We start from the raw sequence: 22,763 nt of genomic DNA, 5'->3' as shown, positions 1-22,763 counted from the left end.
ATGTAATATAATGGAAAACTACAACAGAGTATTGGGGCTTGTCTTGAGAATAAAGTCATAAACTTATGAGAATAAAGTTATACACGATTACACGTTTACACGAAAAATCGGAAATTTATGAGGAAAAAAAAGTCATAAAATTACAAAAATCAAGTCGTAAATTTCTGAAAATAATGTTGTGTATTTACACAAAAAAGTCATAAATTAACAACAATAAAGTCACACATTTAATTTTACCAGAATAAAGTCATACATTTATGAAAAAAATTAAATAGTACATTTATGAAAAGAAGTTGCAAATGCACGAGAAAAAAGTTAAAGTGCATTTAAAAAGTGCATTTATGAGAATAAAGTCACAAATTTACGAGAAAAACAGTAGTAAAATTCATGACAATAGTCTTAAATTTAAAAGAAAAACATTATACATTTGCGAGAATAAAGTCGTTAATTTACAAGAATAAAGTCATACATTTACGATTTTAAAAAAAAGTAAATTTCTCAGAATAAAGTCGTAAATTGACAATAAAAAATGTGTACTTTCATGTGAATAGAGTTAAATTAACAAGAAAAAATAAAGTTTAAATTAAATTAATTTATGAGAATAAACCTTTTATTGATAACGTGGAGCATTAGCATGCATGTAGCATGCTACAGACGTGAATTAGTGGAATAATGCAACCAAAATATTGCTGGATTTACTTTTTAATTCCACACAATGACCCTAAACAAGCAGCAGTTAGAGCAGCGACGAGCTCCCCTCATTGTGACACAGCAGTGATGGGGAACTACCGCTGTAGCTAGGGAGCTTTGAGGAAGTTGGAAAGTGGCCCAGAGTTAAGATGTCATACGACAACATGACAACTCTAACAGTTAGCTCGTGCTAACTATATAGTGAGTACGTATGTGCAACTTAATTATGCTTTTTTGGAATCTTTTAGGACAAATTTTACCAAAAATGTTTACTCTCCATTGTGTGTTTGCGAGCAGGCGAAAGGTTTCCCTCCAGCGCGAATCCACGAGAAACTACAACTGAGAGGTTTTGTCTCCCGCATGCGTCCTCATGTGTGATGCCGCGTGCGCTTTTCGAAAGAATCCGGCCCCGCATATTGAGCAACTGAAAGGTTTTTCTCCTGTGTGTGCTTTCACGTGCGCAACCATTTGTACCTTTTGAGAAAATCTTTCCCCGCAGAATGAGCAACTAAACGGTTTTTCTCCCGTGTGCGTTCTCATGTGCGTTTGCAAAATGTACCTCTGAGAAAATCTTCGACCGCAAACTAAACAACCGAAGGGTTTCTCTCCCGTGTGCGTCCGCATGTGCAGCACCATGTGCGACTTTCGAAAGAATCTAGCGCCACAAATTGGGCAACTGAAAGGTTTTTCTCCCGTGTGTATCTTCATGTGTGTTTTCAAAATGGACCTCTGAGAAAATGTGTTGCCACAAACTGAACAACCGAAAGGTTTTTCTCCTGTGTGCGTCCGCGTGTGTCGAGTCAAATCACACATGTAAGAGAAACCTTTAGCACAAACCGAGCAAGTGAAACGGATTTCATGCGTCTTCTTTTTAGCAGATCCCAACTGTTTGTGGTCAGGGGGGGTCCTCATGTCAACTTCCCAGTCCGGATCGCCGCTCAAAGGTTCTTGAGTGACGTCCTCATTGTTGCTGCGTGATAGCGGAGCTCCACGGTGGTCTCCGTTAGCTTCTGTTGAGCTGGAGCTTGGAAGCTCCGCCCATCTGTTCTCCTCACTTGGACTGTGATGAAGCTGTGAGGACTCCTGTGGTTTGTCTTCATGGTCTTCGGCCTTCAGGCAGACAACAGTCAGTGGAAGCTTGGTGAGATCCGCCTCCTCCGGCCAATGTTCCACTACTTCCTCTTTAATGTGGGGGGGCTGGGCAGGATCTGCCTGCGTCAATGTGGAGCGCCCCCCCTGTGGCTGAGGGGGACGTTCTTCTTGACTGTCAATCAGCGGCTCGGGATCTTCAGGATTGTAAGAAGACAAAACATTATTATAATATATATACCATATTATTCATATACAGTCATCCCTCCCCACTATTTTTTATTATTTATTATTTTATTTTTTCATAAGTCATAATATTGTGAGAAACAAAACAAAATAAATTTACCATTTTTGAAAATTAAGTTGGGGAAAAAGTTATAATATTCTAGCAATATAATATTATAATATAAATTATTATTATATAATATTATAGGAAAAAAGTCTAAGTGACTAAAGTCATAATATTACAAAAATAAAATTTATACAGATTATTTAAAAAAACATTTAAATACTTACAATGTATACAGCAAAAATGTCAGGAAAAAAGCAAAAAGCGAAGTCGATACTACAGTATTTGGTAATCGGAGTGTACCGGTGATTATAGGGGTGTTATGTCATATCTAGAGGGCTCTATTCATGTTAAAAGGCCGTAAACAGGTTTTCTATGCTCTAACTACTAAAATATCCCATTTATCAATAAAGTGGGTGATGGTGAGTCCCACAAATATTTTACTTAAATAGTACGTAAATAGTATGATTAAAACTAAAATATATTTAAGGCAAAAAATAAATAATAAATATATAAAAGTAGATAAAATATTTTACTTAAATAGGACGTAAATAGTATGATTAAAACTAAAATATATTTAAGGCAAAAAATAAATAATAAATATATAAAAATAGACAAAATATTTTACTTAAATAGGACATAAATAGTAGATGATTAAAACTAAAATATATTTTAGGCAAAAAAATAAATAATAAATATATAAAAATAGACAAAATATTTTACTTAAATAGGACATAAATAGATGATTAAAACTAAAATATATTTTAGGCAAAAAAATAAATAATAAATATATAAAAATAGACAAAATATTTTACTTAAATAGGACATAAATAGATGATTAAAACTAAAATATATTTTAGGCAAAAAAATAAATAATAAATATATAAAAATAGACAAAATATTTTACTTAAATAGGACATAAATAGTAGATGATTAAAACTAAAATATATTTTAGGCAAAAAATAAACAATAAATATATAAAAATAGACAAAATGACAAATATTTTTATAAATAATATAAATTACATTAAAAGTATAAAACTGCTGTCAAAATGAAATATTATAAATAAATGTGCATTATTATAAATGCCGCAATGAGGAGGCGTGCAGGAATGACACCGTCTGTCCTTCGCCCTCCTGTCATTCGTCAATCGCTGTCCTTCCTCATTCGTTTTAGGGACTCTCCCTCCTCATTGCGGGATTTATAATATTTCATTTTGACAGCAGTTTTATATTTTTAATGTAATTTATATTATTTATAAAAATATTTGTGTCATTTTGTCTATTTTTATATATTTATTTATTTTTACCAAAAATATATTTTTGTTTTAATCATCTACTATTTACGTACTATTTAAGTAAAATATTTGTGGGACCCACCATCACCCACTTTATTGATAAATGGGATATTTTAGTAGTTGGAGCATAGAAAACCTGTTTACTGTCTTTGAAAACAGTTTTTTAACATGAATAGAGCCCTCTAGATATGACGTAACACCCCTATAATCACCGGAACACTCCTGTTACCAAATACTGTAGTATCGACTTCGCTTTTTGCTCTTTTTCTGACATTTTTGCTGTATACATTGTAAGTATTTAAATATCCTTCCTCATTCGTTTTAGGGACTCCCTAAATACCGCAGGACAGGCGGTTTTTTTGTTTGTTTGTTTTTTGAGCACATCCTGTATTAGTTCCATGTGTTAAAGATAGGTCAGTGAACATTAAACTCACCTTTCATATTCAAAACAAGGCTGCCAAAAGCTTCCACTTGCTGCCGATGTCGCTCCTTCTCCTCTCTCGTTCGACAAAGTTCCTCCTCGTAGGACGCTATCGTTCTTTCAAACAGCGCGAATATTTCATCAGCCGCCGCCATTAGTCGCTCCTTCACCAACTCTTTCAACATTTCGACACCTTTATTCTTCTCTATTCGTTCAGTCTCTCTCCAGCCGCTGCGTCACAATACTTGATAAGAGTCGTTCGCTTCCGCCTTTTTCTTCTTCGTTGGTTTTTTCCACTTATCAAGGTCACGCTGCTGCCACCAAGCGGCGATAATAGGGAAGTGAAGTGAAGATGAAACATGATACACAGGTTTCTGTCATCAAGAACTATGCAGTACTATTTGTAGGATTCAGCAAGATATCTCTTTAGACAAGGAAACATGGTACTGTACCCTTTTACAGCCAAAAATACTAAACATTTTTAGCTTATTATACAACAAAAGAGTCACAAGATTGAAATATACAACATAAATATTGCTTAATAAAACCCAATACCACAAAAAAGCAAAAATACCACCTAACCTGACATATAAAGAGTATTTACTTGCATTTGCTAACCATACAATTTACTGTGTTATTAGTTTCAAACCTTACTTAGCTTGAAAGGCATTTAAAGAAAAACAACACATTCTATGTGGGTGGGCAAGGTGAGTAGCTGCGAGGAGCATGTGAGAGTCGACGGTGTGAGTCCTCAAGCGTGTGTTCATGACATGAACTAAGAGTTTTTATTTTCGGTGTGTGTTCTCATGTGTGACACCGCATGCCATTTTTGAACGAACCTAGCGCCACAGATGGAGCAACTGAACGCTTTTTCTCCCGTGTGGACTTTTGCGTGAACCGTCATTTGTCCCCTTTGAGCAAATCTTTTGCCACAAACGGAGCAACTAAAGGGTTTTTCTCCCGTGTGCGTCCTCTTATGAGATACCACTTCCGACTGTCGGAAGAACCTAGCGCCGCAAATTGAACAGCTATAAGGTCTTTCTCCTGTGTGCGTTCTCATGTGAGCTGTCAAAGTCGACCTCTGGGAAAACGCATTGCCACAAACGGAACAACAGAAAGGTTTTTCTCCCGTGTGCATCCGCATGTGTTGGGCCAAATCACACCTTTCAAAAAATCCTTTTCCGCAAACCGAGCATATGAAACGTTTCTCTCCCGTGTGCGTCGCCATATGTCGAGACAAATAGCTCATATAAATAAAGCTTTTATCACAAACTGAGCAGGTCCAAGGTTTTTTACCCGTCTTCTTTTTAGAGCATTTAGAGTCTTTGTTGTCGGTGTGAGTCCTCAGATCATCTGCATCGCTGCTCAAGGGTTCTTGGGTGATGTCCTGGTCTTCAGCTTCAGGGGAGTATGACGTCGTGTCGTCGCTATCTGATAGCGGAGCTAAGAGGTTGTCTGCTTGTGATCCTCCACGGTGGTCTCCATCGGCTTCTGTGGGACACAATTTACATTGTCATATTTTCGTCAATAAATATCGATACGATGGATTGTGCCCGGTTCTCGCCTAATCCCGCCGCCTCAACCCGTTCTAACAGACCGTGGGTGCCTCCTTTTCCAAGGCAGACGGTGGGTTCCGAACATGCAGTGATTACCGGCGTCAATGATCCCACGCCAGACAGCTACACCGATTCAAGATTTTTCAGCGCACCTCACGGGGCGCACAATTTTTTCGGACGTCAATTTGGTGCGGGGTTACCATCAGGTACCTGTACACGCCGCCGACATCCTGAAGACGACCGTCATTACACCTTTTGGGCTGTTTAAATTTCTCCGGATGCCGTTTGGGCTCAAGACCAACGACGCTGTGATTTCTAATATTCAAGACTGGTCGCTTGTAATGTTCAGTGAGACACACAAGCACCAGATCTGATCGTCGGGGAATGTAATCTAATGAGAACATTTTTACAAGAATAACGCAACATTATAAAGAAAAATAACATCATTTTGGTAGTAAATACTAAATAGTACAACAATAGTACTTAGATTAGTTTCTTAGAGAGACGTCAACAGAACTGTGGACCTTTTTCTCCTCTCTGATCCGCGGGGCGCGGTCTTAGACTCTGGATGCCTTCAAGAAGAGCCGACACCATGGACTCGTTGCTCTGGAGGATGGTATTCACCAGCCTTTCCTGCATTTCTTGGCTCTGTCGTAACTGGTCGACCAAAACAGTCTGGAATCTCTCCATGCTGGACGTAAACCGCTTCACGTCAGACCGTCGGCCCCTGTGTCTTTGCCTTTCCCCTAAAACATATAAAAAGTCATCATTAGCCATCCTCCAAACCCCTTGGACAGCTCAACAGGCCAATTTAGAGTCTCCTATGAAGCAAACATCCATATTCTTTGGAGAAAATGCCACACAGAGATGCAACATTGTCACCATACCTGCAAGATAACCTACCAAACGTCGCAAAGCTACCTGTGTGAGTATTCGTCTTTAATACAGGAGGACTATCAGTCTCCCGTTCTTCTGTTTCAGTCGTCTCTTCCATTTCGACGGCATCCTCTTCGTCTGGATGCTTCTCTGGGTCATCAGTTGGCTCTCTCTGGTCTTTCGGCACACTCTCTACAAGCAAAATAATGAAATAAACGTAAATAATCTGTTACTATAGAAGAAGCAGACGTGTTTTTAGCTCTTCAGCAATTGAAAAGGTCTATAATTTGCCGAATGGTTTGTTCAAGTATGCATTTCTTTATGCCTCGCTGTAGTCAAAACAAATCATAAGCATTCAATTGTATTGTGCAATGTATTTAACATTAAAAGTACAACTACAATTTTTTCTAATAATCAGCAATCCTTATGTGAGACTTGAATACGTGTCTCTCTTTTATGAGCATTCTAAAGATATAAAAAGAGCTAAACAGGAACAGTTAAGAACGCAGGTAATTGAAAGCACCTTGTATAAAACCTATTGAAAAAATCTACAATGCCCCATTTACATAATGTGGCCTACCTATTAAACAAACTACAGCGACATTGTTATTATTATTATTGTCTTCTAGCTGTCATGTATAGTCATTCCACGGTCAGAATATTCCATCGGGGTGCTGCGGTATGATCAATAATGTGTTTGAAACTATAGTGGTATAGTTGTATTTATTGAATAATTGGCCATTTAAAAATTGCATTGAGGTGAAGCGATATGAGGAAATGACGAATCTGCGGATAAGAACAAAAAGATCGAACATGGACACACATTAGCTTAAACCATAGCTACTAGCGATGTGTACGGATACAGTTAGCTCCTAGCTAACGTCACTAGCAATTTACCTGAAACGGAAGCCCCAAAGCCAACGTCCAAGCCACACGTTTGAGACAACGCTCGTCCTCCTAGCAGGTCATCGAGGAGCTCAAAGTATGGACACGGAACTGACTTGTGTCCATTTATTTGAATCTTCCTTTTGGTTACGAAGTAAATCCGCTTCATGCTTTTCCATTTCATTTTTATCTGCCCGAAAGTCCGAATGAAGCCCGCTTCCTCCATTTTTTTCGCCACCTTTTTAAATACTTCCGCATTCCTGAATTTTCGTCCGTCGAGCCACTTGAAAATGTTGGGTTCTTTCAGCTGCCGAAGCAAGAAGACGGCCTCCTCTTCGCCCCAGAAACGAGTGCCACGTAGTCCTTCTGACGACATGTTGGAAAATAATGTCCGTCTCTCTTGAAGACGAAGTGAAGTGAATGGGATCCGCTTCCGGGTTATTGCCCGCCTTGGAAGATGGCGCATGCGCAAAACGCCAGCTCGGACAATACTGTACCTCTGGAATAGAGGGGCCTGTCGAGCAAAAGACTAAAGCTAAAACAATTTGCTCACGATATGTTTGTGTTGCGTTTGTGTCAAAAGGAGAATGCATTATATTTATTATATATTTTATATTTTTAGTTCATCTAGCCAGTCAAAAGTTGTATGTATTATAACTATATATGTATAAATTACTTTAAAAAACAATAATAGTCAATAGTTTATTTCCCATAAAAATATCATTAAGTAATGTGTCATGTGACTAACGTAAACACCGAAATAAAATAAGCCACATTTATGATCAAGATGTAGAAAATGTTTAAGGTAGCAGAACATGTGCGGGGTTGCATTCAAAGACACAATTGCTTTGTGTTTTTGTTTATTTAGAAAGCACACACACACTCTCTCTAAGGTCACATCTACTTCTGACCTGTGCAGCTATGTCCTCTTGAGGGTGTGATAAAACTATCTGCTGAGAGAATGTTCTGACACGTTCTGTTTTCTCTAATCATGATACACACCAAATGTGCAAGCGACACAACATTAATCTTACTTTTGCCACGTGAGTGATATGAAATCCTTGTAGGTCATAAGAAAATAGGTCATAAGAATATAGTAAAAATAGAATAACTTTATGTACAATTCTTCCAACCAGACTGCACAGTTATAATCCTCCTTACCCACTCTGAGACAGTCTCCACTCTCCGTGCTTTTTATTCAGTTAGGAACGCCCTAGTTACATGAGATTTCAACTGCTAAGAGGAGGTGTGCGGTTAACTATTCCAGTTGAAACCGGTTCTTTTGTACAACATGTTATTCAGTGTGTGGGTATTTCCTCCTTAGCATGTTATCTCCTGGAAACACTCACACACACACACACATCCTACGGTCACATGCAGCTATTTCCTCTTCACGAGGGTGCAATAAAAACTGCTGAGAGAACATTCTGTTTTCTCTAATCATGAGGTACACACCAAATGTGCAAGCATCATCGTATTAATCTTACTTTTGCTACATGAGTGATATGAAATGTTTGTAGGTCATAAGAATATAGTAAAAATAGAACAACTTTATGTACAATTCTTCCAACACTTAATAAAACCCAATACCACAAAAAAAGCAAAAATACCACCTAACCTGACATATAAAGAGTACTTACTTGCATTTGCTAACCATACAATTTACTGTGTTATTAGTTTGAAACTTGACGGGTTCTTACTTAGCTTGATAGCGTTTAAAGAAAAACAACAGTTACATTCTATGTGGGTGGGCAAGGTGAGTAGCTGCGAGGAGCATGTCAGAGTCGACGGTGTGAGTCCTCAAGCGTGTGTTCATGATCAGCTAAGAGTTTTTATTTTTGGTGTGTGTACTCCATGTGTGACACCACATGCGATTTTTGAATGAAGCTAGCGCCACAGATGGAGCAACTGAACGCTTTTTCTCCCGTGTGTCCTTTCATGTGTATCGTCACTTGTGCCTTTTGACCAAATCTTTTGCCACAAACGGAGCAACTAAAGGGTTTTTCTCCCGTGTGCGTTCTCGTGTGTCTGTTCAAAATGCACTTTTGAGAAAATCCTTGATGACAAATTAAACAGCGAAAAGGTTTCTCTCCCGTGTGCGTCGCCATGTGTCGAGACAAATGGCTCATACAAGAAAAGCTTTTATCACAAACTGAGCAGGTCAAAGGTTTTTTACCCGTCTTCTTTTTCGAGCATTCAGAGTCATTGTTGTCGGTGTGAGTCCTCAGATCATCTTTGCGGTCTGTATCGCTGCTCAAGGGTTTTTGGGTGATGTCCTGGTCTTCAGCTTCAGGGGAGTATGACGTCGTGTCGTCGCTATCTGATAGCGGAGCTAAGAGGTTGTCTGCTTGTGATCCTCCACGGTGGTCTCCATCGGCTTCTGTTGTCATGTGTTGTGGCTCCGCCCCTCTGTTCTCCTCACTTGGACTGTGATGAAGCTGTGAGGACTCTGGTGGTTTGTCTTCATGGTTTTCGGTCTTCCCAGTGATGGGAGTCAGTGGCAACTTGGCGAGATCAGGAAGAAACTCTCCCTCTTGGGTGATCCAGAGTGCTTCCTTTTCTTCTTCTTCTTTAACCTGGGGGGGCTGTGGGTCCACCTCCTCCTTTTTAAAGTGGAGGGGATGTGGATCTTCCTGCTTCCAAGTGGAGGTCCCGCCCTGCAGCTGAGGGGCGTGTTCTTCTTGACAAATCATCTGCTGGATGTCTGTGGGACACAATTTTCATTGTCATATTTTCGTCAATAAATATTTCCCCCGGGATACTTTTACTGCCAAGCTGACGCTCAGCTCTGAACCCCTGACATCACTTCCTGTCTGCCTCTCTCTCAGGTTACCGAGGAAACATACCGTATTTACAGCCCCTCCGTTCCAACCATGGGGATTGTAATGTAGCCATAAAGGATTCGGGCGGTTTGTCTTCGTGGTCTTTAGTCTTCACGGCCATCTTGGTGAGATCAGCCTCCTCTGGCTCTCCGTCCTCAACTTCCACGTTAACGTTGGGGGTCGGCGGGCGGGGCTCCCCCTGCGACTGATGACCATTCAGCTGGTGGACGTCTGCAGGACACAAACACACGTTTGTGTAAGTCCCACGACAAAAATGGCGGCTCATTTCATGAAATGTATGCATGACCTTTGGGGAAACGTGAATACTGTTTTGGAAAAATGAAACAGTCAGCAGTGGGGAGCGAGGATTGAACCAGCAACTGTGTAAAACCCGCTCTACCACACTGAGCAACTGACACACCCACAAACGTAATCTAATGAGAACATTTTTACAAGAATAACGCAACATTATAAGGAAAAATAACATCATTTTGGTAGTAAATACTAAATAGTACAACAATAGTACTTAGATTAGTTTCTTAGAGAGACGTCAACAGAACTGTGGACCTTTTCCTCCTCTCTGATCCGGGGGGGGCGGTCTTAGACTCTGGATGCCTTCAAGAAGAGCCGACACCATGGACTCGTTGCTCTGGAGGATGGTATTCACCAGCCTTTCCTGCAATTCTTGGCTGTGTCGTAACTGGTAGACCAAAACAGTCTGGATTCTCTCCATGCTGGACGTAAACCGCTCCACGTCAGACCGTCGGCCCCTGTGTCTTTGCCTTTCCCCTAAAACATATAAAAAGTCATCATTAGCCATCCTCCAAACCCCTTGGACAGCTCAACAGGCCAATTTAGAGTCTCCTATGAAGCAAACATCCATATTCTTTGGAGATAATTCCACCCAGAGATGCAACATTGTCACCATACCTGCAAGATAACCTACCAAACGTCGCAAAGCTACCTGTGCGAGTCTTCGTCTTTAATACAGGAGGACTATCAGTCTCCCGTTCTTCTGTTTCAGCAGTCTCTTCCATTTCGACGGCATCCTCTTCGTCTGGATGCTTCTCTGGGTCATCAGTTGGCTCTCTCTGGTCTTTCGGCACACTCTCTACAAGCAAAATAATGAAATAAACGTAAATAATCTGTTACTATAGAAGAAGCAGACGTGTTTTTAGCTCTTCAGCAATTGAAAAGGTCTATAATTTGCCGAATGGTTTGTTCAAGTATGCATTTCTTTATGCCTCGCTGTAGTCAAAACAAATCATAAGCATTCAATTGTATTGTGCAATGTATTTAACATTAAAAGTACAACTACAATTTTTTGTAATAATCAACAATCCTTATGTGAGACTTGAATACGTGTCTCTCTTTTATGAGCATTCTAAAGATATAAAAAGAGCTAAACAGGAACAGTTAAGAATGCAGGTAATTGAAAGCACCTTGTATAAAACCTATTGAAAAAAGCTACAATGCCCCATTTACATAATGTGGCCTACCTATTAAACAAACTGCAGCGACATTGTTATTATTATTATTATTGTCTTCTAGCTGTCATATATAGTCATTCCACGGTCAGAATATTCCATCGGGGTGCTGCGGTATGATCAATAATGTGTTTGAAACTACGCAATCGTGATAATCTGCTTATAGTGGTATAGTTGTATTTATTGAATAATAATAATAATAATGAATAATAAATTTAAAAATTGCACTGAGGTGAAGGATATGAGGAAATGACGAATCTGCGGATAAGAACAAAAAGATCGAACATGGACACACATTAGCTTAAACCAGGGGTGCTCACACTTTTTCAGCATGCGAGCTACTTTTAAAATGATCGAGTCAAAATGATCTACCCACTACAAAAATGCAAAACATCTATTTATTTTCAAATGTATTGAGGATTATTTGTACGTACAATGTATGTTGATGTACCTTACATAACCAAATGAGCCAATATTGGAAAACACACATAATTAACTATTAACAGTTTTTGTAATTACCTGAGTTTACTTTGATGACTTGCACTGAATTGAATCAGCCAGGGATGCATAGTCCGGACAGTAGCTGCTGATAGCCAGGTTAGCCAGGCAAACGCACTTCGAAAAAGACATTGTGAAAAAAAAAGTCCACCTCCCATTCCGTATGGAAGTGATATGTTTTTGGCTTTTTACTTGGTCCAGCTACTTCACTCATTTTAGTGACCATAAACTTTAGCGAGGGCTTAAAATCTGACGCTATTCGCCGACTAGCTTAGCACTTTGCATCGTTGTTTACGCATGAGCGGTGACCTAAAGGTCAAAATTCAGTTGTCATCTGATTGGTTGTCCTGTATGTCAATCAAGTAACGGGGATGGGATGATAGGCTGACATCGTAAGTTCTGCTGCACTTAGAGATGTTGTTTGATTTGATTGGTCACCCGAAGGGCAACGTTCAGTTGTCATCTGAGTGGCAGCCCTGTATATCAATCAAGTGACGGCATTGATGCTAGGATGATATTTTTTTAATGTCACGCCGCGATCGACCAGTACCACCTCCGCGATCGACCGGTAGATCGCGATCGACTTAATGAGCACCCCTGGCTTAAACCATAGCTACTAGCGATGTGTACGGATACAGTTAGCTCCTAGCTAACGTCACTAGCAATTTACCTGAAACGGAAGCCCCAAGGCCAACGTTCAAGCCACACGTTTGAGACAACGCTCGTCCTCCTAGCAGGTAATCGAGGAGCTCAAAGTGTGGACACGGAACTGAGTTGTGTCCATTTATTTGAATCTTCCTTTTGGTTACGAAGTAAATCCGCTTCATGCTGTTCCATTTTATTTTTATCTGCTCGAAAGTCCGAATGAAGCCCGCTTCCTCCATTTTTTTCGCCACCTTTTTAAATACTTCCGCATTCCTGAATTTTCGTCCGTCGAGCCACTTGAAAATGTTGGGTTCTTTCAGCTGCCGAAGCAAGAAGACGGCCTCCTCTTCGCCCCAGAAACGAGTGCCACGTAGTCCTTCTGACGACATGTTGGAAAATAATGTCCGTCTCTCTTGAAGACGAAGTGAAGTGGATCCGCTTCCGGGTTATTGCCCGCCTTGGAAGATGGCGCATGCGCAAAACGCCAGCTCGGACAATACTGTACCTCTGGAATAGAGGGGCCTGTCGAGCAAAAGACTAAAGCTAAAACAATTTGCTCACCATATGTTTGTGTTGCGTTTGTGTCAAAAGGAGAATGCATTATATTTATTATATATTTTATATTTTTAGTTCATCTAACCAGTCAAAAGTTGTATGTATTATAACTATATATGTATAAATTACTTTAAAAAACAATAATAGTCAATAGTTTATTTCCCATAAAAATATTAAGTAATGCGTCATGTGACTAACGTAAACACCGAAATAAAATAAACCACATTTATGATCAAGATGTAGAAAATGTTTAAGGTAGCAGAACATGTGCGGGGTTGCATTCAAAGACACAATTGCTTTGTGTTTTTGTTTATTTAGAAAGCACACATGAAGACGATTACCTGCGTCAATAGTGTCCCAACACTTTTGCTGTTTTTTTCCAAATATTTCTTTCCTCTTCAAAAAATTTTAGTAAATGTTCTTTTTGTCGTATTATGACTTTATTTTCATATTTTTACTTTATTTGATTTTTATTTTATTATTTGATTTTATTATTTATTTTTTATATATTTTGTTTTGTTTCTGTTAATATTATGATTAAAAAGTAATGTATTTTTTCTTCAATATTTCAGTATTTTTCCTCATAATATTATCATTTCTTAGTCTGCACAACATGACATTTTCTCTTAATATTTTGACTTTATTCTCATAAAATTACTGATGTTTTTTTAATTTTATTTTCCACCTCTTTCGACTTTCCTCTTGTGAATTTTCTTCTCGTAATTATGACATATTTTGACTTTAAAAAAATCTTAGTAAATGTTTTTTTTGTCATATTATGACTTTATTCTCATATTTTTACTTCATTTGACTTTATTCCCATCACATTATAACCTTTTCCCCAACCTAATTTTCAAACAATTACAACTATATTTTGTTTTGTTTCTGTCAATATTATGATGAAAGAAGCAATGTATTTTTTCTTCAATATTTCAGTATTTTTCCTCATAATATTATGTTGGAAGAATTGTACATAAAGTTATTCTATTTTTACTATATTCTTATGACCTATTTTCTTATGACCTACAAACATTTCATATCACGTAGCAAAAGTAAGATTAATGCTGAGTCGCTTGCACATTTGGTGTACCTCATGATTAGAGAAGAACAGAATGTTCTTTTAGCAGATAGTTTTTATCACACTCTCGTGATGAGAAAATAGCTGCACGGGTCAGAAGAAGATGTGACCTCAGAGTGTGTGTGTGTGTGTGTGTGTGTGTGAGTGTCTCCAGAAGATCACATGCCAAGGAGGAGATACCCACACACTATGGATAACATGTTGTAAGAAAGAACCGGTTTCAACTGGAATAGATAAACCCCCCCATCCCCTTATCAGTTGAAATCTCATGTAATTAGGGCGTTCCTGACTAAATAAATAGCATGGAGAAATGGGGACTGTCAGAGTTGGTAGGAGGATTGTAACTGTGCAGTCTCCATCACTCTCCTTGCAAGTAAAAAGAAACTCACCTCTCTGTGTCTTCCTTTGTACAGGCTGTGTGTTGGGGTTTAAACCTGACAACTATGCAGTACTATGCAGTACTTTTTGTAGGATTCAGCAAGATCTCTTTAGACAAGGAAACATGGTACTGTACCCTTTTACAGCCAAAAATACTAAACATGTTTAGCTTATTATACAACAAAAGAGTCACAAGAGTGAAATGTACAACATAAATATTGCTTAATAAAACTCATTACCACAAAAAAGCAAAAATACCACCTAACCTGACATATAAAGAGTATTTACTTGCATTGGCTAACCATACAATTTACTGTGTTATTAGTTTGAAACCTGGCGGATTCTTACTTAGCTTGAAAGGCATTTAAAGAAAAACAACACATTCTATGTGGGTGGGCAAGGTGAGTAGCTGCGAGGAGCATGTGAGAGTTGCCGGTGTGAGTCCTCAAGCGTGTGTTCATGACATGAACTAAGAGTTTTTATTTTTGGTGTGTGTTCTCATGTGTGACACCGCATGCGATTTTCGAACAAAGCTAGCGCCACAGATGGAGCAACTGAACGCTTTTTCTCCCGTGTGGACTTTCGCGTGTACCGTCATATGTTCCTTTCGAGCAAATCTTTTGCCACAAACGGAGCAACTAAAGGGTTTTTCTCCCGTGTGCGTTCTCGTGTGTTTGTTTAAACTGGACTTTTGAGAAAATCCTTGATGACAAATTAAACAGCGAAAAGGTTTCTCTCCCGTGTGCGTCCTCTTATGAGATACGACATGCGATTGACGGAAGAACCTAGCGCCGCAAATTGAACAGCTATAAGGTTTTTCTCCAGTGTGCATTTTCATGTGTACAATCAAATGTGTACTTTGAATAAATTTTTCCCCGCAAACGGAGCAACTGAAGGGTTTTTCTCCAGTGTGCGTTCTCATGTGAGTTGTCATAGCCGACCTCTGGGAAAACGCATTGCCACAAAAGGAACAACAGTAAGGTTTTTCTCCCGTGTGCGTCCGCATGTGTCGAGCCAAATCACACCTTTGAAAAAATCCTTTTCCGCAAACCGAGCATATGAAAGGTTTCTCTCCCGTGTGTGTCGCCATGTGTCGAGAAAAATCGCTCATATAAGAAAAGCTTTTATCACAAACTGAGCAGGTCAAAGGTTTTTTACCCGTCTTCTTTTTAGAGCATTCAGAGTCTTTGTTGTCGGTGTGAGTCCTCAGATCATCTTCGCGGTCTGTATCGCTGCTCAAGGGTTTTTGGGTGATGTCCTGGTCTTCAGCTTCAGGGGAGTATGACGTCGTGTCGTCGCTATCTGATAGCGGAGCTAAGAGGTTGTCTGCTTGTGATCCTCCACGGTGGTCTCCATCGGCTTCTGTTGTCATGTGTTGTGGCTCCGCCCCTCTGTTCTCCTCACTGTGATGACGCTGTGAGGACTCTGGTGGTTTGTCTTCATGGTCTTCGGTCTTCACAGTGATTAGAGTCAGTGGTAACTTGGCGAGATCAGGAAGAAACTCTCCCTCTTGGGTGATCCAGAGTGCTTCCTCTTCTTCTTCTTCTTCTTCTTCTTCTTCTTTAACCTGGGGGGGCTGTGGGTCCACCTCCTCCTTTTTAAAGTGGAGGGGATGTGGATCTTCCTGCTTCCAACTGTAGGTCCCGCCCTGCAGCTGAGGGGCGTGTTCTTCTTGACAAATCATCTGCTGGACGTCTGTGGGACACAATTTTCATTGTCATATTTTCGTCAATAAATACCCCCCCCCAACAAAATTGAACATAGACAAAAAAAAAGGACACTTCCGGTCCACCTCTCTCTCTTAGAGACACAAGCACAAGTCTTGTTTATTATGTCAACTATATTGGGGGACACCAGAGTAAATGTGACTATAGGGGTGCTAGTTCATGTTTGTAGGTCTCTAATAATGTTAAAAAACACATTATAGAGTAAAAGCAAAATAAATAAAAAAATACCACCAGATTTATAGTGAGCAAAGCTATGATTGATTTGTTTGCCATCAATACTCCATAGCAAAAATATTTTGTTTATTTTATGTGTTAACTTATTAATTCATATTCATAAAGTGTTAAAGTTATTGTGGTGTTGTGTCATCTATGTCATATATTTGTCATTTATGCTACAAAATGCTAATCTGTTGTAGTACACGGACTGTGTAGAATAATGAAAATATGTCTAATTTATAGCCATATTCAATCCTGGGGCGTCAAATTAAAGCATTAATTGTAATTAATTCCGGTCATATTTACTGTGTTGTGATTTTTAAAATATTGTTAATCTATTTCTTTATCTAATTTTCCTGTTTCTGTATGCGAGTTGCCTTTTTGTAAAATCCCTTTTTTTAAAGATGTTGGGGTGGAAAACAATGGAATGGAACAAGGGAAAACACACCCGGAAGTGGTCCCTGATTGGCTGTCATTGTGTTGGGATTGTTGCTGTGAGCTTCATCTTGCAAGCACAATAACAGCCAGTCCATGTCCACTTTAGGGTGTGACTTTCCATCTTACACTCGGAATTTTCCACTTTTCAACACTTTATGAGTAAACACATAGAAATACCTTCTCCTTTTCCTCTCCTGTTCGAGAAAGTTCCTCCTCGTAGGACGCTAGCGTTCTTTCAAACGATGCAAATATTCATCCATTCATCGGCTGCCGCCATTAGCCATGACCGTTTTCTTGTAGCGAGACCCCCCCCCAAAAAAAACACTAACTGTGTCCAAATGAAGGATGTGCAGCCGACGAAGGACCCAGAAGACCCGGTTCGACGAAGGCCAGACGTCTGGGGGTTCCTCCTTCAGCAGTCGCTAGCCTTTTTCTTCTTCGACGGTTTTACCACTGAGCCAAGTCACCCATGATGTCACACTGCTGCCACCAGGCGGCGGGGATGAAAACGGCAACGGAAACACGAGTGAAGTCGTTTTTTCCATAGCAGGGGCGTCACTAGGTTCTGACGGGGGTGGGGGGCTGAGTCCCCTGGAGATGAACAGGATATGCCTAGTAGTTTTTTGTAAAAAAAAAAAAAACAATACATTAAAAAAATCAATACAAAATAAAAAAATCGATACAAATTTATTTATAAATTCATATTTTAATGAAATAATAATTAATAATTATTTTGTAAAATGTTAATTTATATAATTTTATAAATTCCAATACAAAATTAATCATTTTATAAAATTAATAATTTAATACAATAATAATTACTTTATAAAATAATAATTTTAGAAAATAAATAATTTTGTATTTGCTATTAATTTTTTATAGATTTTTTTTACAAAAAAATCTCAGACAAATTTATTCTAGGGGGCCTGAATAAATAATAATAAAATAAAAACTAAAAATAATTTAAAAAAATAGGCCTAATGACACCACTGTTCCATAGATTGTATTAAATATAACAAAAGTAGCATGAGCTTTAAATGGTCTGAAATGACCTCCTAAATCAAATAATTTTTGACAAATATTGCGCCGGTCGAGCAAACTTGGTTTCTTGGATGAAAGGTGTCCATTCAATTTATATTGCAATAAAAAACATCAAGAAAAGACAAGCTACATCCTTCTAGTATACAGTTGAAAAAAATAACCTAAGAAATCAGTTTTACTTACAATATTTCACAACAACATACATTACCGTAGGGCACCTTTAACTATGCGTTTAACTATTCCAGTTGAAACCGGTTCTTTTGTACAACATGTTATCTATAGTGCGTGGGTATCTCCTCCTTGGCATGTGATCGTCTGGAGACACTTACACACACACACACTCTCTCTAAGGTCACATCTACTTCTGACCCGTGCAGCTATGTCCTCTTGAGGGTGTGATAAAATTATCTGCTGAGAGAATGTTCTGACACGTTCTGTTTTCTCTAATCATGATACACACCAAATGTGCAAGCGACACAACATTAATCTTACTTTTGCCACGTGAGTGATATGAAATCCTTGTAGGTCATAAGAAAATAGGTCATAAGAATATAGTAAAAATAGAATAACTTTATGTACAATTCTTCCAACCAGACTGCACAGTTATAATCCTCCTTACCCACTCTGAGACAGTCTCCACTCTCCGTGCTTTTTATTCAGTTAGGAACGCCCTAGTTACATGAGATTTCAACTGCTAACAGGAAGTGTGCGGTTAACTATTCCAGTTGAAACCGGTTCTTTTGTACAACATGTTATTCACAGTGTGTGGGTATTTCCTCCTTAGCATGTTATCTTCTGGAAACACTCACACACCCACATCCTGCGGTCGCATCTTCTTCTGACTCGTGCAGCTATTTCCTCTTATGTGCAAGCGACACAGCATTAATCTTACTTTTGCTATGTGAGTGATAGGAAATGTTTGTAGGTCATAAGAATATAGTAAAAATAGAACAACTTTATGTACAATTCTTCCAACACTTAATAAAACCCAATACCACAAAAAAGCAAAAATACCACCTAACCTGACATATAAAGAGTACTTACTTGCATTTGCTAACCATACAATTTACTGTGTTATTAGTTTGAAACCTGACAGGTTCTTACTTAGCTTGATAGCGTTTAAAGAAAAACAACAGTCACATTCTATGTGGGTGGGCAAGGTGAGTAGCTGCGAGGAGCATGTCAGAGTCGACGGTGTGAGTCCTCAAGCGTGTGTTCATGACATGAACTAAGAGTTTTTATTTTTGGTGTGTGTACTCCATGTGTGACACCACATGCGATTTTTGAATGAAGCTAGCGCCACAGATGGAGCAACTGAACGCTTTTTCTCCCGTGTGTCCTTTCATGTGTATCGTCACTTGTGCCTTTTGACCAAATCTTTTGCCACAAACGGAGCAACTAAAGGGTTTTTCTCCCGTGTGCGTTCTCGTGTGTCTGTTTAAACTGGACTTAAAAAAAAATCCTTGACGACAAATTAAACAGTGAAAAGGTTTCTCTCCCGTGTGCGTCCGCATGTGTTGGGCCAAATCACACCTTTGAAAAAATCCTTTTCCACAAACCGAGCATATGAAACGTTTCTCTCCCGTGTGTGTCGCCATGTGTCGAGAAAAATTGCTCATATAAGAAAAGCTTTTATCACAAACTGAGCAGGTCAAAGGTTTTTTACCCGTCTTCTTTTTAGAGCATTCAGAGTCTTTGTTGTCGGTGTGAGTCCTCAGATCATCTTTGCGGTCTGTATCGCTGCTCAAGGGTTTTTGGGTGATGTCCTGGTCTTCAGCTTCAGGGGAGTATGACGTCATGTCGTCGCTATCTGATAGCGGAGCTAAGAGGTTGTCTGCTTGTGATCCTCCACGGTGGTCTCCATCGGCTTGTGTTGTCATGTGTTGTGGCTCCGCCCCTCTGTTCTCCTCACTTGGACTGTGATGAAGCTGTGAGGACTCTGGTGGTTTGTCTTCATGGTTTTCGGTCTTCCCAGTGATGGGAGTCAGTGGCAACTTGGCGAGATCAGGAAGAAACTCTCCCTCTTGGGTGATCCAGAGTGCTTCCTTTTCTTCTTCTTCTTCTTTAACCTGGGGGGGCTGTGGGTCCACCTCCTCCTTTTTAAAGTGGAGGGGATGTGGATCTTCCTGCTTCCAAGTGGAGGTCCCGCCCTGCAGCTGAGGGGCGTGTTCTTCTTGACAAATCTGCTGGACGTCTGTGGGACACAATTTTCATTGTCATATTTTCGTCAATAAATATTTCCCCTGGGATACTTTTACTGCCAAGTTGACGCTCAGCTCTGAACCCCTGACATCACTTCCTGTCTGCCTCTCTCTCAGGTTACCGAGGAAACATACCGTATTTACAGCCCCTCCGTTCCAACCATGGGGATTGTGATGAAGCCATAAAGGATTCGGGCGGTTTGTCTTCGTGGTCTTTAGTCTTCACGGCCATCTTGGTGAGATCAGCCTCCTCTGGCTCTCCGTCCTCAACTTCCACGTTAACGTTGGGGGTCGGCGGGCGGGGCTCCCCCTGCGACTGATGACCATTCAGCTGGTGGACGTCTGCAGGACACAAACACACGTTTGTGTAAGCCCCACAACAAAAATGGCGGCTCATTTCATGAAATGTATGCATGACCTTTGGGGAAACGTGAATACTGTTTTGGAAAAATGAAACAGTCAGCAGTGGGGAGCGAGGATTGAACCAGCAACTGTGTAAAACCCGCTCTACCACACACACCCACAAATGTAATCTAATGAGAACATTTTTACAAGAATAACGCAACATTATAAGGAAAAATAACATCATTTTGGTAGTAAATACTAAATAGTACAACAATAGTACTTAGATTAGTTTCTTAGAGAGACGTCAACAGAACTGTGGACCTTTTTCTCCTCTCTGATCCGGGGGGCGCGGTCTTAGACTCTGGATGCCTTCAAGAAGAGCCGACACCATGGACTCGTTGCTCTGGAGGATGGTATTCACCAGCCTTTCCTGCAATTCTTGGCTCTGTCGTAACTGGTAGACCAAAACAGTCTGGATTCTCTCCATGCTGGACGTAAACCGCTCCACGTCAGACCGTCGGCCCCTGTGTCTTTGCCTTTCCCCTAAAACATATAAAAAGTCATCATTAGCCATCCTCCAAACCCCTTGGACAGCTCAACAGGCCAATTTAGAGTCTCCTATGAAGCAAACATCCATATTCTTTGGAGAAAATGCCACACAGAGATGCAACATTGTCACCATACCTGCAAGATAACCTACCAAACGTCGCAAAGCTACCTGTGCGAGTCTTCGTTTTTAATACAGGAGGACTATAAGTCTCCCGTTCTTCTGTTTCAGCCGTCTCTTCCATTTCGACGGCATCCTCTTCGTCTGGATGCTTCTCTGGGTCATCAGTTGGCTCTCTCTGGTCTTTCGGCACACTCTCTACAAGCAAAATAATGAAATAAACGTAAATAATCTGTTACTATAGAAGAAGCAGATGTGTTTTTAGCTCTTCAGCAATTGAAAAGGTCTATAATTTGCCGAATGGTTTGTTCAATTATGCATTTCTTTATGCCTCGCTGTAGTCAAAACAAATCATAAGCATTCAATTGTATTGTGCAATGTATTTAACATTAAAAGTACAACTACAATTTTTTGTAATAATCAACAATCCTTATGTGAGACTTGAATATGTGTCTCTCTTTTATGAGCATTCTAAAGATATGAAAAGAGCTAAACAAGAACAGTTAAGAACGCAGGTAAGTGAAAGCACCTTGTATAAAACCTATTGAAAAAAGCTACAATGCCCCATTTACATAATGTGGCCTACCTATTAAACAAACTACAGCGACATTGTTATTATTATTATTGTCTTCTAGCTGTCATGTATAGTCATTCCACGGTCAGAATATTCCATCGGGGTGCTGCGGTATGATCAATAATGTGTTTGAAACTATAGTGGTATAGTTGTATTTATTGAATAATTGGCCATTTAAAAATTGCATTGAGGTGAAGCGATATGAGGAAATGACGAATCTGCGGATAGGAACAAAAAGATCGAACATGGACACACATTAGCTTAAACCATAGCTACTAGCGATGTGTACGGATACAGTTAGCTCCTAGCTAACGTCACTAGCAATTTACCTGAAACGGAAGCCCCAAAGCCAACGTCCAAGCCACACGTCGGCGTTTGAGACAACGCTCGTCCTCCGAGCAGGTCATCGAGGAGCTCAAAGTTTGGACACGGAACTGAGTTGTGTCCATTTATTTGAATCTTCCTTTTGGTTACGAAGTAAATCCGCTTCATGCTTTGCCATTTCACTCTTATCTGCTGGGAAGTCCGAATGAAGCCCGCTTCCTCCATTTTTTTCGCCACCTTTTTAAATACTTCCCCATTCCTGGTTTTTCGTCCGTCGAGCCACTTGAAAATGTTGAGTTCTTTCAGCTGTCGAAGCAAGAAGACGGTCTCCTCTTCGCCCCAGAAATGAGTGCCACGAGGTCCTTCTGACGACATGTTGGAAAATAATGTCCGTCTCTCTTTTGTGAAGTGAATTGGATCCGCTTCCGGGTTATTGCCTGCCTTGGAAACTGGCGCATGCGCAAAACGCCAGCTCCGACCTCTGGAAGAGAGGGGCCTGCCGAGCAAAATACTTGATGATGTAACGCCATAGTCACATGGGAAAGTAATCTAATAATCTGCTCACGATATGTTCGTGTTTGTGTTGCGTTTGTGTCAAAAGGAGAATGTATTATATTTATTATATATTTTTAGTTCACCCAACCAGTCCAAAGTTTTATGTATG

At 39.7% G+C, this 22,763-nt stretch overlaps 2 protein-coding genes across 2 annotated transcripts; both read right to left on the bottom strand.

Annotated features, from left to right (window-relative positions):
• Window positions 1-435: 435 nt before the first annotated feature.
• Window positions 436-4,044, bottom strand: LOC144898248 (uncharacterized). Its single transcript, XM_078789453.1, has 2 exons — window positions 3,800-4,044; window positions 436-1,976 (listed from the first exon to the last, which is right to left on the bottom strand). Exons 1-2 carry the CDS (start codon window positions 3,969-3,971, stop codon window positions 1,024-1,026), a joined length of 1,125 nt encoding a protein of 374 aa, XP_078645579.1. The 5' UTR covers window positions 3,972-4,044; the 3' UTR covers window positions 436-1,023.
• Window positions 4,045-4,175: 131 nt separating this feature from the next.
• On the bottom strand, window positions 4,176-22,688 carry LOC131128095 (uncharacterized). Its single transcript, XM_078789251.1, has 15 exons — window positions 22,105-22,688; window positions 21,253-21,399; window positions 20,856-21,077; window positions 20,325-20,531; window positions 19,238-20,182; window positions 15,037-16,261; window positions 12,581-12,993; window positions 10,872-11,036; window positions 10,493-10,714; window positions 9,950-10,156; window positions 8,947-9,807; window positions 7,116-7,502; window positions 6,246-6,410; window positions 5,867-6,088; window positions 4,176-5,217 (listed from the first exon to the last, which is right to left on the bottom strand). The coding sequence occupies exons 1-15, from the start codon at window positions 22,472-22,474 to the stop codon at window positions 4,562-4,564; spliced, it is 6,414 nt and encodes a 2,137-aa protein (XP_078645377.1). The 5' UTR covers window positions 22,475-22,688; the 3' UTR covers window positions 4,176-4,561.
• Window positions 22,689-22,763: the final 75 nt, after the last annotated feature.

The sequence above is a fragment of the Doryrhamphus excisus genome, linkage group LG3, assembly GCF_037039965.1.
Source record: "Doryrhamphus excisus strain RoL-2023G ecotype Guam linkage group LG3, RoL_Dexc_Guam_v1.1, whole genome shotgun sequence".
In the NCBI taxonomy this organism is placed as follows: domain Eukaryota; kingdom Metazoa; phylum Chordata; class Actinopteri; order Syngnathiformes; family Syngnathidae; genus Doryrhamphus; species Doryrhamphus excisus.
This window is presented reverse-complemented; position numbering and strand designations above follow the sequence as displayed.

Excerpts from the sequence above, each read along its gene's own strand:
- LOC144898248 (XM_078789453.1), bottom strand. The coding sequence starts at position 3,971 with ATGTTGAAAGAGTTGGTGAAGGAGCGACTAATGGCGGCGGCTGATGAA. Across the intron at positions 1,977-3,799 it reads CCTTGTTTTGAATATGAAAG|ATCCCGAGCCGCTGATTGAC; the intron begins GTGAGTTTAATG and ends ACAATCCTGAAG.
- LOC131128095 (XM_078789251.1), bottom strand. The coding sequence starts at position 22,474 with ATGTCGTCAGAAGGACCTCGTGGCACTCATTTCTGGGGCGAAGAGGAG. Across the intron at positions 20,183-20,324 it reads ACGGAGGGGCTGTAAATACG|ACGTCCAGCAGATTTGTCAA; the intron begins GTATGTTTCCTC and ends TGTGTCCCACAG. Across the intron at positions 12,994-15,036 it reads ACCAAAAATAAAAACTCTTA|CGGATCCACTTCACTTCGTC; the intron begins GTTCATGTCATG and ends ATAACCCGGAAG.